At 42.4% G+C, this 17465-nt stretch overlaps 2 protein-coding genes across 4 annotated transcripts; one reads left to right on the top strand and one right to left on the bottom strand.

Annotated features, from left to right (window-relative positions):
• Positions 1 to 28: 28 nt before the first annotated feature.
• On the bottom strand, positions 29 to 9554 carry tpx2 (TPX2 microtubule nucleation factor). 3 transcript variants are annotated; one of them, XM_071523634.1, is made up of 17 exons: positions 9511 to 9554; positions 8746 to 8888; positions 7774 to 7905; positions 7329 to 7452; positions 7089 to 7151; positions 6210 to 6320; positions 5858 to 5967; positions 5372 to 5523; positions 5025 to 5196; positions 4769 to 4907; positions 4412 to 4634; positions 3374 to 3469; positions 2921 to 3094; positions 2684 to 2830; positions 2473 to 2584; positions 852 to 1039; positions 29 to 623 (listed from the first exon to the last, which is right to left on the bottom strand). In XM_071523634.1, exons 2-17 carry the CDS (start codon positions 8855 to 8857, stop codon positions 513 to 515), a joined length of 2166 nt encoding a protein of 721 aa, XP_071379735.1. In that variant the 5' UTR covers positions 8858 to 8888; positions 9511 to 9554; the 3' UTR covers positions 29 to 512. The 3 variants fall into 3 exon arrangements, with proteins under 3 accessions (XP_071379735.1, XP_071379743.1, XP_071379750.1); XM_071523642.1 differs by having other exon boundaries at positions 852 to 1018; XM_071523649.1 differs by lacking the exon at positions 7774 to 7905.
• Positions 9555 to 14541: 4987 nt separating this feature from the next.
• On the top strand, positions 14542 to 15891 carry LOC139647539 (trichohyalin-like). Its single transcript, XM_071523458.1, has one exon. It carries the CDS (start codon positions 14542 to 14544, stop codon positions 15889 to 15891), a length of 1350 nt encoding a protein of 449 aa, XP_071379559.1.
• Positions 15892 to 17465: the final 1574 nt, after the last annotated feature.

Genomic DNA, 17465 nt, shown 5'->3' with positions numbered 1-17465 from the left:
AAAAAGAATAAAGGAAAAAAACATCTTCACAAAGGAGGAGTATGGGACAATATCAACCAAGGAGGCTAAAACATGTCAACATGGTAACAGAAACACTTGGAGAACCTAATCAAACATGTTGAATGTATGCTTTGTTCATTTAAAATACCAATCATTTTCTCTAAAAGCTAATTTTTTACAGAGTTAAATGAATTTCTCCCCAAATATACTTAACACAAAATGTTAACCTCAGTTGAGGTTACACACTCCCCCACTCACAAATGTGAACAAAGCGCATTTTACATATAAAATCCTTGTATTGATGGCTGTTGAATTGAAACGGAATTCAAGTGGTCTATTTACAGTTGGGGCTCAGTCTTCCTTTGCCCTGTATAACTAGATGGCAAGATTGAGTTAGTTGTAAGCAGTAAAAGTAAAATGGGAGTATAAATAGTAAAAGTAAAAAACAAAGAAAAAGAAAACAGTGACAGAAGTTGAAGTTGTAAAATATGGACAAAGTTTGCACAGGTTGATCACAGGCGGAAGCGGTCTGAGAAGTTGGGCGACTGGGGCACTGTGAGAGCAATGTCACTCTTCTTCAGAGCCACCGGCTTATAACGTCTGATTGGCTGAGCCTTATGGACCTGTGGAGGGAGACAAACAAAATGAGCAAAACTCCCAACCCGAACTGCATGCAACAGGGCATCTGCTTTTTCAGAAAGCTGAATTTAAGACCTTTTAAAAATGATACCTTAATGCTCAAGACTAAGGGCTGGAAAAGGTGTTCTCTACATCCAAGTACCCGTGAACACCCCATTAATCTCTGAACATTTACAGCCTGTAGTCATAGCTACATGACATTTTGTAGTCACCTGTTCTTGGCGCATCCTGGCGACCTCCTCCTTCTCGCGCTGCTCCTCCTCCCGTCGCTGGTCCTCCTCCATGCGGGCCCGGAGAGCCTCCTTCTCGCTGGCTACCCGCTCGTACTCCTGCCACTCCCTGGCCCGCCGCTCTGTCGACAGCTCAAAGGCCTCTACAACTGTGGAGGAATTAATGCCTGCTATAGAGCGCCATGACAGATGGGTAGTGAAAGTCAGGAACAGAGGTGAGGTGGAGTGAAAGGCAAAAGAAGATGCTTGGTGACAAACACACAGCAGCATGGCATCGCCGCATGCAGTGTCTTCAGAAAGGATTCTACCACCGACTTAGTTCTTGCATTTTGTGATGTTATTCAAATTCAAAGTGGAAGAAGGATTTTTATTTTTGTCACAGATCAACTTCGCATAATCTGTAATGCTGAAGTGTTATCTGTGGAATGACTTTAAGATAGCTGCTCAGACCATAGCTCCCCATCTAACTTGGGCTTGAGACAGTCTGCAATTTGGAATGCGAGAGAATCCCAAAATCCAAATGTACCACACAGATCCAAGACCACTTTCTGCATTTCATTCAAGGATTTTGCAAATATTTCATAACACATTTTCTCTTCATCATTGTAGGGTATTTTGTGAAGTTTAAAAAAGAAAAATCTCCCAATTTCCATTTTGAATTCAGGGTGCCAAATGCAGAAAAATGAAGGTATAGAATACATTCTGAAGGCACTGTAGATCATTAGCAGCATTACCTACACCAAGCCACTATGGGGGAGGAAAACATTGAATGCAATTTGTTTTAATACACAGACAAAGTATATTTGGCATCTTTATTCATGTTAAAGAAAAATAAACCGCTTTGCACTGTAGCCAAGAAAACCAGTGATAAACTACAAAGAAAGATATTGCAGAAACGTAATAGCAATATCAAATAGAGGCCAGTGTATTGTGATAATCATTGAAGTTCTGGCGATACAGTTTCTCACGGACTTGACCCAATGCTTTGAGTCAACAATCAAGACGTGCAAAGATACTCTGCTCATTTGATGTTTCAATAGAGATAAATGCCACATCAGCAAATGGAATGGTGAGCAGGGGAAAAAAGACAACCCCACAATGATACAAATAGGCTTACATGGTATTCACCCTATCTACGCAACAGCCCTGCCATGCGCATCTTGGTATGGTCAGCTACTCTAGATGCTCACTCTACAAATGCACTTTAAGAATTTATAGCTTGAGAAAAAAAAAAAAACTGTAGGATTTCACTCTTGCTGGCCATGTACAGTAGCGCAGAGACGCCTGCAATCTGGACCAAAATACAAGTCCAGACAGAAATAAAGGGGATGGCTGACACTAAACAAGGAGACTCCCTATTAACAGCAAGTTAAACATTTCCGTTTTGCATTTAAATGCTTCAGATGTCAAACTTCCAGGCTAAGTCATTTTCAAAAGTTTAACCATTCATGAAAGAATCCATTGTTCATCCACCAACACAGCTGTCAACTTTTCCAGTTGACTCAACTGTTTTCCTATCCTGCCGCAAACTAGAGTGTAATGTGATAAAAAAGGTGCCAAAAGAGAAATAGTTAGTGATTGATGCATGCGAACAGTGTCTTACCCAGTGCAGTGCGGCTCTCCTTCTTGGGCTGGAAAGGCTCTTTGTGGGTGACTGTGTTGGGTCTGGCTTTGAACTTGGCTGCCTCTTCCTGCCGTTTCTGTTCTTCTTTAACCTGGGAGGGAGGGAAGCACAATGGTAAAGTGAAACAGTGAGGCAAAGTGTGCCATCAGGAAAAAGCTGTTATTTTTTTCAGTGGCAAGTCCCATCATACCGTCTGCTCCCAGCGGTCGGTCTTCACAGCCCCCCTCTGGTCAACAAGCAGTCTGAACGGCTCGGGCTTGGTGGGCTCCACCACCTTCTTCTCGGGCAGGACCACTGTGTCAAAGTCTGGCAGCGGCTGCGCCTTGAACTTTGGCGCCTAAAGGGTTCAAAGGCAAAATGTCAAAGTGGCTCACGGCTGGCTAAAGGCTATGGCTTTATCCTTAGGGATATGGAGGTGTGTCTCTACCTCTTCATTTCGCTTCTCCTCTAGCCTCTTCTCCTTCAGTGCCCTCCTCTCTCGCTCCCTCTCTTCAAAAGAGAACGGACAGACCTCCACCTGGTTCTTCTCTGGCAACTGGGGCTGGAAGGGGAGGCCGAAATGAGGCACTGGGTTGGCCTTGATTGGTGATGGTGGTTTCACCTGAAACCAGACACGTCCAAGAACATAGAACCCAAAACCTTTAAACGTACAACAATCCAAATATACCTCAATGGGCCAACTTTTCATAAAATGTCTTTATGAACCATCTCACAAGGTAAACAAAGACTCTTGGCATTTTACACATTTAGCCAAATTATATATTATTGAAGGGATAAAGAGGTGAACAAAGTTAGCTAAAGATGAATTTAGTGTGATCTTTACAGAATAATTGTCAGCTCTAAAAACAACGATACAATCAAAAATAAATTGTGTCTTTACCTCCTCAACCTTGCGGTCCATGCGAACCCTCTTCTTGAGGGCAAAAGCTGGGGACTCTGGGACGGTGGGATGCAGGAGTTTCTTCTCAGGCACTCCCTGTTGACAGTAGGACATCACGATCATTATGCTGTACTCAAACCACATGGGAATTATTGTTTAAGCAACAACTTTATAGCGTTCACATGGTCAAACTCAAACACCATGATGATAACTGGACTTTGGTTGCGCCTAATCAAAAGGATTATTTTGTCGTTTTCAGGCATTCTCACACGTTGATTCCATTCAAAATACGTTTTAATTGAGTATTTTACCCCAATTTGTTTGAGTTGTGGTGTTGAACATTGGTATACAAGAAAACTACAATAGGTATTAACTAGATGAAATGCTGGTTTACTGCCTAAACCATAGTAAGTAGATAAAATCCTCAGAAGATGAACAAAACTAAATAAAAAAATAAAAGGCTGCAGACAACACACCAGCCATGGTTTGCGTTAAGCACATTTCCAGAATCCCCCTTCTACCTTGTGAAAATCCAGTAGTGTTTATATAACCTGTACCTGGAGGGATCTCGGAGATGTCCTACATTTCCAAAATCTGACGTGTTCATTAGACTGATTTGTGCGTCTAGATGTTTGCAATGTATCAAGTATGCTGATGATGGGTAAAACTAAATATACTTTGCTATATACAAATTATGCTCAATGGCATAAACAATATAAGTTTAATTAATTGCCGCAATTTAATTATGTTTAGTGTTAAATATGCTGTGTGAAAACTGGATATAGTATGGAGGAACATTATGCAGGATGCCATTTTGAAGAGACAAGAGCTGAATGGGAGCAATGGTCTACAACGGAAATGTCTCCCATAATTCTTACAAGGCATCATGGGGGCTAGGAATATTGTGGATAGAGAGACCCAGCGTTGCTTCTGCTCCTATGTGAAATGTAGCCAAAAAAAACAAACAAAAAAACAACCCACCATCAGCCAGAAAATCAGACCAGCCTTCGCAGGGTAAACTGTAGGATTCAAACTCACCACCACCCCCTCAAGTATCTTTGCTGGCAGCGGCCGGGAGTGGAAAGCGTTTGGCTTCTCTTCGGCCTCCTGGGGTTTCTTGGTGGCCTGCCTCTCCTGGAGCCTCTTCTCAATCTGCAGCTCAAAGCCTTCAGGTTTGGTGGATTCTTTCACCGCTGGCTTCTTTGGGTTGATTGTGCTCTCCAGAATCTTCCTGTTCAGTTCCAGGGCCTTGAATTTAAACCTGTCATTAAAATATGATGTTAGTATAAATAATATGCTAAATCCAATGACTGAAGTAAAGGTCAATTTCAGCCTGGTTAACTCATCCAACATTGAGCACAGTGGTGAGTGTGCAGCATCCAGATGTAGACTTACTTTTGGAGTTTGTCAACCTCCTCGGCCTCCAGCTCAGCACTGCTCTTGACAGTGGTGGGCCGGCTCCGCTGGCGGGTCATCAGCTGGGGGGTATGGGGCTGAGTGATCCTTAGGTGGTCGCCTTTCACTGGGGACGGCCCTGACACAAAACAGTTTGTCTAGATCAAGCATTACTTGTAGGAAATCATGTCTGTTACCCATACTGCTTCTAGAGGCCTTTATCAAAAACAGTCCTGCATAGAGAAACCTTGCACACCTCTCTGTTGACTCTGGCGGCTGCGCAAATGGTAGCGGTCAGGGGTTCTTCTCTGGAACTGCTCTATCTGCTGCGCCATGGGCACATATGCAGCAGAGTCCTCCACCTTTCTTTTGTTGCCCGTGGATAGATTGAAGGGCTTCGGCACTGTGGCGCCTTTGAGAGCCTTTGCCTACAAAAAGTCAGATTGTGAAAGCAAGGATTCATATTCATGAATTCTGGACAAGATTCAGTTACTCTTTAGGAGGCAAAAGACAATTTCCTATGAGCACCTACCATGACTGGTAAAGCCGACAAACTGATACTGACAACATGCTGACAGCTTTAGTATTTAGCCAAGAACTTACTGGAGAGGAAGGATGTTTCCGGAGCTGGGCAATGAAGTCCACTTCCTTGTCAGCGGTGTTGGATCCAGTGGCCACCTTGGCACGGGTATCTGTGCTGAAATGGAATTCTTTCGGCACAGTTGTGGCAAGGGACAATTTCTTTGGTGGCTGACCTGAGGAATGAAGTGACACATTAGGTCATTTTAGGAGGTATAATAAAACTACAAATCAGAACTCGCAGATTGCTCAAGATGGAGAAAAAAAAATGGTATAATCCGTCAGCCTGTCAGTCATTGATTCCTTCAAAGCCACGCCACCTCGAGGGCAGCATGGAGCCCTGATGCATGAATGTCTTGATGCTCACATACATATTGTACACAAATGAGGTATCAGTTTGCTCAGGGTACTAAAAATTAGAGGGAACATTGGACCAGAAAAGCTGCTTGAATTTCCATTTAGAACAAAGGTTAACTAATGGGTTAATTTGAGTCAATAATTGCCACTCACTGCCAGCCAGAGCAGCTTTGTAGCTGGCCTCATTCTTCTTTCGATGCTCAGCCACTTCCCTCTGGAGATTCCTAATGCGCTCCAGCTCCTGGGCCTCAGAGCTGTTTGGCCTATGTGGACATAACACATTTATCAACCAAAACATATTATATTACATATACTTATTAGACTACCTTTCTGCATGCTTCAGTTAATTCTAAAAACCCAATAATGAAACCAATGCAGAGATTCTCTCCACATGCCGACAAGGCGGTTGTACGTTTGCAGGTTAGATCTCACCCATCTGCCAAGTGGCTGATCCATACGGTCTAAAAATGGTAACAAACATGTCCCAGTGTTCAGGCCAACTCACTGTGCGCTGGCATGAGAGGCTGCAGCCCGGGTCTTGGGGGCAGTCCTGTTCGGCTGCCCCTTCCTGCGGGGGTTGCCACTGGATAGTCGGGCTTGTCGGCTTGGAGTACTCCTGGAAAAACAGCCATTGTTAGCCATTCTCTACACAAGCTCTTAGGTTATCTGTCAGTGGTTTGTGAAAAACAACTCCCATAAGTGACATGCCAGGTTATAGTTGTGTGCCATGGCTATGGCTGTAACAGTTACCATAGTAATAGGGGCCATACTGCACAGTTGGCATGTTAGACATGAGCACCTTTACCAAAAAAAATAAAAATACAGCCTGTGTTTAATCTCAACCATGAGGTTGCAGTAACATGTTGCGTACGTGTGAGGTATAAACTCATTATATGCCAAAGTGAGAATTGTTTGACTACATACAACCACCATCTAGGTTTACACATCTTCAGTTAATGGCTTCACACTGAACATACAGACCACACATCACTACTATGTTAAATGGTAACACTGTTAGAAGGATCCAATACACATTACATTTACTTCCATTTTCCAGGCCAATGTTGCCCAATCTAAAATTCAATGCAAACTGATATACAACAAAATTGTGCTTACACAACAACATTTACATTCAGCCCTGTGCGCACAGAGAGTAGTAACCAATCAAAGTAGGTTTTTAGAAATGCACCCAGTGACACACAAGGTAGAAAGAGCAGACAATCACCTTCCACGTGGAGGAAACTGTCTTGCAACAGCTTTGGGCTGGCTGCTGTAAATGGTAGGACAGCAGCTTTGACTGACATGTTCAGGAGGATTTCATTGTCAGCTATCCATTCCATACAAATATTCCTATGGCTAATGACAAGACAGCCAAGTCACTCACCTTCTGTGTTTCTTAACCGGTGGTGCAGCCGGAGCGGCAGTTGCCTCCTTGCGCTTCAACACCCTTCAGATCAGAAACCACACAAAGGATTACCGTTAGAGAGTTGTCTTTACTGTGCCTGTCCAATTCAGCTAGAAAAACTCATCTTACGCACTGCTTGCCAAGGTAGTTGTCACAGGATAGTATAAGGTTTGGTCCAAGCACGTCATTTGTCAATATTAGCCATCACAAAGATTTTACCTGCATGGTTGGGCAGGGGGTTGAGCAGTGGTCTTCGTCTTTGGCTGGGCGGCCATCCGAGAAGGAGCTCCATCACCCCAGGAGGTGACGATGTTCAAAGGTGGTGACGAGGGCCTGCTGGAACCTACAATATTGACACATCTCACATGAACTTATGTTCACCAAGCAAGGAAGATTACCAACTCTGAATTACAGAACTGCATGTTAGGAGAGTTCAGCTTACAGCAGCACTTGTGGGTGTATTGAGGCAGTACAGGGAAATACTGACAGGATAATCAAGAGTAGCAACTGCCACCGACCAAGCCTCTTTTTTTAGAGAGGAAAAATCCTGGACACGTGGATTTTAGTACTGTGGAAATTATCCAGTGTCAACACCCTACTCTAGTCTTGCATCACCACATGCATCAGTGCATCCTTAGTGGCCAGCTACTGAGATGAAACTAACCAGATTCCAAGTCAGTCTTGATACACGGAGATACGATGGCTCTGGGCAGGTTGTGCTTATCAGGTCCCCCAAAAGGCATGTCGTTTCTGAATGGAGTGGCTAGGTGACCATCAGTGCCACTGGCCTGTGTTTCTGCACACAAGAGTCAGTGATGAACAAATGATTACTGGGCATTTCACATAAAGTTATTGTACAACCAGAAACACACAAACAGTTAAGTTTGATTTTGTTGTTAAATGTCTCAGGGATATCATGTCTAAGTCCAGCATTTGCCTTAAAATTAAGGTGCCATTTTATTAGCAATAAGCATGGATAGAGCCCCAATAATGTTGATGTGTTTTAGGAACCAAGCCAATACACGGCCTTAATGTTTTGCCATGAAAGGCTTTTCACTGAGATTAGTAAGCTTGGACGACAATGAAGTGATTCTAAATCACATCAGTCCTCAGACTAAACTGTCAGTCTTTGATGCAAGAAAATCCATAGCAGCGATGTGAAGATCCAGTTACATTTGTCTTAAATCTCAATGCAGGACTGTGACACGTACCATCTGTTTCTGAGACATACCACGTTGATTGGGACAATAAAAATTTTTTTTTAACCATCAAGGAGGATGGAAGGAATTGGACACGGTTACGCTAATGAACCACAGCGCCATCCCGTGGCCGCTTGGGCTATCACACCAGATTTAGGCCTGCCATCAGCCATTTTACAATCCAAATGAGAGATATGGGTGGAAGAGGTGCCCCTGGAAAATTTATAAACACGACATCAAATGGTAATAGCCAAGCTGTAAGGTTATACATCAAGACGAATTCATCCAGGACATATTTTTTCCAGTTGGGCTAAAGATTAACGTTAGCCACCCTTACTGAACACACGGCGGTGTGTAGCGCTTACAGCTGCAGTGCAGGCAGAGCACAGAATTAGACTCAACACATTAACCAAAAACCAATTTAAAGGCAAACTTACCAAACCAATTGTCTGCGTTGTCGACGTTATCCAAGGCTTTAAAATCAATTACGTGAGACGGGGCGTCGAACTCGTAACAGCTGGAGTCATCGTTTGGGTCGATGTGTGCCATGATAGCGGGCAGTGTTAATGCTACAACTCCCCTAAAAACACGAAACCATGCAACTGGGCATTAGACAACACAGACATGTTACAATGCAACTCATCAAAACACGATAAACCTGTTGTTAGACTAGCCCCGAATCTAAGTCCCGTAACGTTACGCCAAACGCTATCCAAAAGTTGACCGTGTACAGTAAAGTTTGCTTTTCAGTAAAAGGACATGCTTTGTATAACACGACTAACGTTAGCTACTCCAATGGTAAAATATGCATATAGCAGGCTAGCTAAAGTTAGATAACGTTAATCCATCAAGCGGCACTTAAGCTATTTCAAGTCAGTGTTGGATATTTCATCGAAATAAAGTATGTTCTTCTTGATTAATTGAAAATATACCGAAATTAAGTAATTTACAGATCCTAACGATTTAGAAAACACTGTTAAGGCATGCTCTATCAGGTAACGTAATGTAGCGTTAGCATACAAACCAAACTGTTAGCTCTAGCTAACGTTAATTAACGTAACGTGAGTTTGAACAAGAAGATCCATTCAAGATTACACCTCGCTTATTATGCAGTTTATTATGCACCCGTTTTAAAGTAAAACTAAAATTAATGAAACAACAAGATAAAACATAACTAACGTTAGACTGGTAAATAAACTTACCCAAACAGTCTTCTCCGAACCACCACACAAACACTGGGAAAACGTCTGTAAAGTCGCAGCGCGAGACGCAACGTTACCGTTTAAATTCCCTCCCTTTTAAACCAGCCAGTGGCGAACGTCTTCTTCATTTGGTCGCCGTCCATTGGCTCCCAGTGGACGAATAAGAATCAACTTCCTGTCACATGACGAATAGGGCGAGGGAGAGCAAAACAAAACCAGAAAAAATAAAAATAAATATCACTCCGTGTACCCGATCTGTTTTGTTTTGATTCTGAAGAAGGAAAACTGCTAATCATCTCAACCTTACAGGCATAAATCACTGGTTTAATAATAATAATATATTATTAGTTGGGCAACTGATTCCTGAAGACAGTCAACTATTATTGTATACTGAAGATAAATATCACATTCCCATCACTATTCATTAATACAACATTGTAACGCAACTTCATAGGAGGTATTATTTATAAGGAAGAATTATACAAGTGAAGGTGTGATAAATGTAAAGGTTTTGTTCATCTGAGATTGAACAGAGATAAGTAAAATGCCTTCTAATAGAGTAGTAATTGTACACAGAATATACCCATGTAAAGGCAAGTTTAACAGATTCATCACAGACAAGAGAAAGTCTAGTGGAAACACTGACTGCTTGCATTGCATATTTGAACTCAGTCAGTTGAATTATTGATTACAGATAATGCTCTGTATGTTAAGGATTGTTGGATTTATTCCACAGGTTTTTCACCAACAGGTTTATGGCCAAATTCAACATGATGGGCCGTGAAAAGGATGGTGTCAAAAAAAGAACATTTGAGTCTACATGGATATATGGCGTTCTAAAAGATAATTGTGTTTTGTTATCACTTCTTAGAAGTAGTTTGTACATACTAAAATATATTTGCCTATTGAAATGGATTCAGAAGGATGCTGGATGCTGATCAGCATGACTGGCTCACTCCAGCATATCTAATGCTCATGTGTTCACTGGTCTGAAACTGATCACAGATCCAATTGTGTTGTGTTTTGTTGTTGTTGTTGTTTTATTCAATGGTGCACTGACAATTATCATCAGAAAACCAACGACGTAGTTATTGATTTTAAGCAAGTCTGTTGTTCCTCTCAGCCAAATTGGTAGTGAATTAGTAGAAAGAGTCTCAACATACCAATATCTAGGGGTAGAGATTGATAACAAGCTCAAATTCACCGACTGTGCAGCAGACAAATGAAAAAATAATTGCAGCAGAGAATATTTTTCCCTTACACCAGAAGTTTAAAATGAGAGAGGCAGTCCTTTGTCTACCAACCCATTTCTTTACTTTAGACTATAACTACTTTAGACCTGTTAAATGTATTCTTAGAACTGCTGTTGTTTGCTTCTTGTTGATGTTTTATTGTTACTGTGTATATACTTTATGTTTGTGTCTCATGGAACAAATTAATGTCTTAAATGGATAAAAAAGTTAAACTTAAGAGGGAACCTTGAGCAGCTTGGTGCAATGAAACAATCTGAAATTGTTAAAATGGCTGTTAGCTGTGTAAACCAAATGTATGTGACAAATATATCGCTTTCTGTGAAAAGTGGCCTTTTGAAGTCTGCCTTGTCACATAGACTGCCACTGTATAATTCAAACTAGCAGTAAAAATAGGACTTGACTCATGGCCATGCTGTTGAACTAAACTTAACTTAGGTTGTTATAATGCAGAAGTAGATGTTTTTCCCAATTTGTTGATTGTCTGTTTTGTATTGGTATGGTGCTTTTAACATGTATGAAGTGAATTACCTCCTCTCTGATAACTGATGAGAGTGCACCTCTATAGAAGTCAGTGGGGTGGGAAGGGCTTTCAGAAAGCCCAGAATAAACACAATACACACTGCAGCTTTGACCTTTGACCTCCTTACTATTGGCTGCTTGTAATGGTGATCTTGGAATTGAAGTGTATTCTACTGCCTACAATTTAAAATGTAAATGCACACCCAAATAGCCCAGATGTTTTAAATCCTTGTATCTTTGGTTTATTTAAACACTGCTTTGAGTCCAGCAGATCACCATCACTCTGGTTTAAATCCATCATATGTCCTATTCCAAAATCACAGTCTACAAATGATATTCCACTTTGCTTAATGAGAGACTAACAGTATATAAGTAGCATTTCTGGAGAAAGAAAACATTTTGGTTGAAGAACAGAATGGTTTTCGTAAGGCTAGAGCCTGCATTGGTCATAACACTGTATGTGCAATAGTCAGAAATAGATTACAGGAGAATAAACCTACATTTGCATGTTACATTGATTTTCAGAAAGCTTTTGATTTGAGACCTTGCTTATACCCTATCAAAACAGGTATTAGTGGAAAATTTTACTATGCAATCTGTTCTCTTTACAGTTTACCTACCTGTTATGTGTTACGAGTATAAACGGAAAGAAAACGGAAATAATGCATTCCAGAAACCCATGCAAAAGTATTAGTACGTTTCAATTTTATTTTGGGGGGAAAAAGTTGAATGACACAAAATACTACAAATACATATAGGATTATACTTGGATGAACATATGAGTTTTGTAAAAGGTACTACACTTCTCTCTGAGTCAGCTAGCAGAGCTCTTGGTGGTGTTGGTGGCAAAACAAAGATGCTGAGAGACATGGGTTTCTCTACTGTGGAGAAAAAGTTGCATTGTATGTCTCTGTTTTAGGCTAGAATAACTGCTTTCTTACTTCATGGGTCTACGTGTAATTATGTTCAGAATTAGAAGGACAGGTGCCATGCATTCCCGAGACAATGGTGTGATCCTGAGATGCTGCTGTTCAGTCCTGTAATAGTGATGTCATCTTTATGCTGCCTTGTCTAGAAGACACTTTGTCTAGGAAATCTGTGGCCTTGTGTGGCCTGGTCGGGCCTGGTCCATATAATGTTAGTTACACCTGTGTTTACCCTGCTATGGAACATCACAATGGCTGCTGTGTAAAGGGTCTATAGGTTACTGGAGATGAGGGATAACAGACTAACTAAAAGAGTGTTTTTTTTGGGACATCCAAACAAATGGGGTATGGGCAAGGGAGCAAGGGATGGGCAAGGGAGCTACATAGTTTGTGTGTGAGATTAGGCTGTGAGGATGTGTATACCAACACCATAAAACTTGACATCGGTTTGCAAAAAAACCAGCATTTTGCAAAATTAAACATGAATTTGGTATGGAGAATTATGTGCTGTATAACCTGTCAAAAAATGAAAGATCTCTGTGTGCCCAGATTAGGTCAAGTATACTCCCTCTCCATATTGAAACAGGAGAGGGTTGGGTGGGTACTGTTGAGTAAGAGAGACTTTGTTATTTGTGTGAGCTTAATGAAATTGAAAATGAGATCCATTTTGTGTTGGTAAAGGCAACACTCTGCCTCCAACTGGTGGACTTAAGAAGGAAATACACCAAAGGTGGAAAAAACATACTGTAGATGTAGGTAAAAAGTACTACAAGATCCCACTCAAGTAGGAGTACTGTTACTTTGCTGAAATTTTACTCAAGTAGAGGTAAAACCTGTTGCTGTAAAAATCGACTTAAAGGTCGTAAAAAGTGGCGAATTTAAAATGTATTCAGAGTAAAAAATAATTAATTGGAAAAGAAAACACACAATAAAGCCAGATTAATCTTCTCTTGTTGGCTGACTGGCCAGTCTCTGATGCTTAAGGAGAATCAAACTGCAACATCTGTACTCTGTAACAGTACTCTGTGTTATCAAAAATAATAAGTAAAATACTTCAGTCAAACATAAATAAGTAGTGTATAATTGCTGATTTCAGAAAATACTCAAAAACGTACAATTACACAATTATACAACAGGTAGTTCCGACCAAGCAATCTGATTGGTCAACTAGACATTTAGAACGTGATCAAATCAGCATGACAGCACACCTAGCCGTGCTCATCACCAAATATTACTCCGCCATATTATCATACAATATATTTAAATATAACGTTACGCTAACTCTGTTCAGCCTTGATGTTACCAGACGCTCTGGCATCCTCCATCAGCTGTGCCGGTGAGTCGGTGACACGGCGCTACTAGCTTAAAAATACATGTGAAGTTCGCGGACATAGTAGCTAAATCTGTCCATGGAAAAATTAATTTTTTCAGCAGATATCTTAGTTACAACAAGATTGAGCTAGCAAGGCAGTTTTGTGTTTATATGTGTGGTATTTATTCAGTTTGGGAAATCCCGCGATCTCTAGAAAGCATTAGCTCAAGTTGGCTGGCTGACTCAACAGGGACTAGAAATCGTCTCTGTTGCTAGGTCGTTACTAAGACTCCGTCTACTTGCTGGAGTAGTAAACTAGGTTCCATTACATAGGAGTCTACTGACGAGACTGATTGTTTTCCAGTTATTACTCAGACCCCATGTATTTCCAGGGAAACGGAGATAACACGAGCAAAACGTTTTTTATTTTGAGAGCGAATTGCCCCACAATATGAATACATTTTGATTATATCTTTTATTTTGTTGGTAACTGTTGTATAACCGCAATATTACACGCGAGGGTGTGCTTTACCGTCATTATTGGCACTTCAGTGATGCGGTCAGTAAGCAATAATGACGTCATGCCAATAATGACGGTAACGCACACCCTCGTGTAATATTGCTTAATTAAAATACTCAACAAGAGTAATTTTAATTCTTTACTTCCATCCTTGGGAGTAGAGTAGTAGTACTAGTAGTAGTAGTAGTAGTAATAGCAGTAGTTGCAGTAGTTGTAGTAGTAGTAGTCATAGTAGTAAACCATAGAATCTTTGGAATCTTCCAAACTTCTCTCAACCGATTGGTTCTGCTTTCAATGACATCACAATGCCTGCTGATATCAATTGGAATTCAAGCATAAAAGGCCATACAAAAGTGACAGAGGGTCATTTTGCGTAAAAACAACGACCGTTCACCTTGAGAGAGAGAGCAGCACACGATTGTTAGAAGAAGAAGAAGAAAAGAAAGATACAGAGGAGAAGAGGAGGCAGACTATTGTTGGAAGCCTCCTCAAAGAGTGGACATGGAGCGCAGACGAAGGCTCCAGGAGAGGCCCATGGGTCCCGACAATCTAGCCAGGATGCTGAGGGATTGTGAGGATGAAAACATGGTCCTCCGCCTTGACCTGGAGAATCTGGACGCCGACCTTCAGGACTGTGAAATGGCAAATAAGGCCCTAAACAAAGAACTGCAGGGACTGAAGAGAGAGAGGGCCCTGTGCAGACGTGAACATGGCAATACGGCTAGGACAGACAGGGAGGAGTTTGCCGCGCAGCTGAAGGCAGAGCAGGAGGAGAAGCGGGTCCTGCGCAGACAGAATGAGGAACTCTGCAAACAGCTGAAGGAGCAGGCCATGAAGCTCAAGGCCTGCGAGATGGAGAATAAGACCCTCCAGCAAGAAACACAGAAGATCAGAATTCTCCAGAAAGGTGAGCAGCTCACTGACATTCAGGCAGAGAATAGGGAGGATATCCTGCGCCGTGAGAATGAGGGCCTCCGCAAAGAAATGAAGGAGTGCAAAGAAAAACTCCAGAGTGCCCATGAGCTGGCCATGAACAACATGGAAGTGACACACTGGCAACAAATCGAGGGGCAGAAAATGGTCCTCAGAGAGCTTGCCTTGGGCGTCGAGATACAGAGGCAGGAGAAGGCAGACCTCCACCGAGATGTGGAGGAGCTTAAGGAAATGCTCCAGAAAGCGAAGGAGCTGGTCACAGAGTGTGAGGCAGAGAAGGTGGTCCTTCGCCAACAGAACGAGGACCTCAGCAGGGAAGTGAAGCACTTCAAAGAGAAGCTCCACAGTGCCCCTGAAGGACTGGCCATGAAGAACAAGGTCAGTGAGATGGAGAAGGCACTCCGCAAAGCAACGGAAGAGCTGACAGAGTTCCAGAAAAGGATTGCTTCGAGTACTGTGAACCTGAATGCCAAGCTGAAGGAACAGGACGAGAAGAAGGAAGCCCTGCAGCGAAAAGTGGAGGAGCTTACCAAAATGTTTGACAAAGAGAGGGAATCCAGCTTCCACGAGCAGACCATCAAGCTCGAAGCCTTGGAGCAGAAAGTTGAAGAGTTCAAAAAGTTCTTTGCAGAAGAGGCCACCACAAAGAACATTTCCATCGAGCGCAAGGCAGAGAAGGAGAAGGAGGACTTGCGCCAAAAGGTGGAGGAACAGGCCACCCAGCTGAAGGTGGAAGAGGTGGAAAAGGACGAGGGCAAATCAAACAACAGAGAGGCAGAGGTGGGAGGCTCTGGAGAGGAAGAGCTCCTCAAAAAGACCAAGAAGCCTTCCATGTTCAGGAGATGTGCAAAGCTCTTTACCTCAACTAAGAGGAAGGAGAAAAGGGGGAAGAAAAAGGAGAAGATGGAGACTGCTTGAGTAGCACGCTAACACCTGTGCTCACTCTATCTCCTCTCTCCTCACTCGCCCCCCCCCCCCCCCCCCCCCCCCGCTTGAGTTGCTTCAACCCAAGAACCTGAGCACACTAACACCTGTGCTCACTCTATCTCCTCTCTCCCCACTCAAAATGTTTGACAAAGAGAAGGAATCCAGCTTCCACGAGCAGACCATCAAGCTCGAAGCCTTGGAGCAGAAAGTTGAAGAGTTCAAAAAGTTCTTTGCAGAAGAGGCCACCACAAAGAACATTTCCATCGAGCGCAAGGCAGAGAAGGAGAAGGAGGACTTGCGCCAAAAGGTGGAGGAACAGGCCACCCAGCTGAAGGTGGAAGAGGCGGAAAAGGACAAGGGCAAATCCAACAATAGAGAGGCAGAGGTGGGAGGCTCTGGAGAGGAAGAGCTCCTCAAAAAGACCAAGAAGCCTTCCATGTTCAGGAGATTTGCAAAGCTCTTTACCTCAACTAAGAGGAAGGAGAAAAGGGGGAAGAAAAAGGAGAAGATGGAGACTGCTTGAGTAGCACGCTAACACCTGTGCTCACTCTATCTCCTCTCTCCTCACTCGCCCCCCCCCCCCCCCCCCCCCGCTTGAGTTGCTTCAACCCAAGAACCTGAGCACGCTAACACCTGTGCTCACTCCATCCCCCCACCCCCCCCCCCCCCACCCCACCCCACCCCCCCACCCTCACCCTACACCCATTTCCAACCCACTCCCCCTTTACCTCAATAAAAGATATCAATGATATCTAAAATAATGTGCTGCCTGTATGGTTTTAATTCTGTAGAGAATTGTAAGTGGCACTACAGTCAACATTGTATGCAGAGGATTTAACACAGCTGGACAGAGGCAATGTTGCAGAGAAAATAGAAAAGCTTCTGTTGGATCTATAGTTGTTTTTTATGTTTTTATGGTATCAATTGTTTGTCTGCTTTTGCAGTTTAAAAGCTGTTGTCAAACTCAGAAATGGAAGTGGAACTGCTTTACCTCATCCTGGAGACACATCATGATCTTGGAATAATAAGGTTTCATCTGAGATTTGAATCAAAAATAACTTATTTATATAATGTAGCTCTAAAACATGTCTGAACATATTGCTGAATATAGATGTAGATGTAGATGTAAATTTGCAATAAGCTATGGAATGTGAGAAAATGAAAGCTTACTGTAATATTTCATAGCTACTCTGAACACAGGTTTCCATTTCCAAGTTCTCTTTTCAGTTCAGTGAATTGAACTAAACTACATTGACCTCCTAAGTTCACTCTAAACACGATTCCAGCTGAAGAGATGGTCTTTCAATGTTGGTGTCACATGTCCTTCATAGCAAGAGCAATTCTCTGTGACATGGAGTCACATAGAAGCATGTTTATGGTTTGTATGATCATTTAACAGAGGTTGAGCCAGCATCCATGAGTCTCACGGTGAAAGACAGAGGAAGCAGGAGGTGTGCTGAAGTGCTGACAGGCTCTGCTCTGTCTGTCCCCCTCATGTAGCCTCTGCAGGTGTATAGTGATTTCTTGGTGGGATGCTGTGGACCTCAGACAGAGTTTCCACACTA

The sequence above is a fragment of the Centroberyx affinis genome, unplaced genomic scaffold (assembly GCF_046629955.1).
Source record: "Centroberyx affinis isolate AG114_WGS23_722 - 3 ecotype Tasmania unplaced genomic scaffold, CSIRO-AGI_Caff_v1 ptg000101l_1, whole genome shotgun sequence".
In the NCBI taxonomy this organism is placed as follows: domain Eukaryota; kingdom Metazoa; phylum Chordata; class Actinopteri; order Beryciformes; family Berycidae; genus Centroberyx; species Centroberyx affinis.
Note: the sequence above shows the minus strand (reverse complement) of the source record. Positions and strands in the feature narration are given on the sequence as shown.

Bases quoted from the DNA above. Each gene is read 5' to 3' on its own strand.
- tpx2 (XM_071523634.1), bottom strand. From the start codon at position 8,857: ATGGCACACATCGACCCAAACGATGACTCCAGCTGTTACGAGTTCGAC. The intron at 3,470-4,411 runs GTGAGTTTGAAT...TACTGTCAACAG, and splicing joins AGATACTTGAGGGGGTGGTG to GGAGTGCCTGAGAAGAAACT. The intron at 3,095-3,373 runs GTAAAGACACAA...GTCTGGTTTCAG, and splicing joins TGGACCGCAAGGTTGAGGAG to GTGAAACCACCATCACCAAT.
- LOC139647539 (XM_071523458.1), top strand. From the start codon at position 14,542: ATGGAGCGCAGACGAAGGCTCCAGGAGAGGCCCATGGGTCCCGACAAT.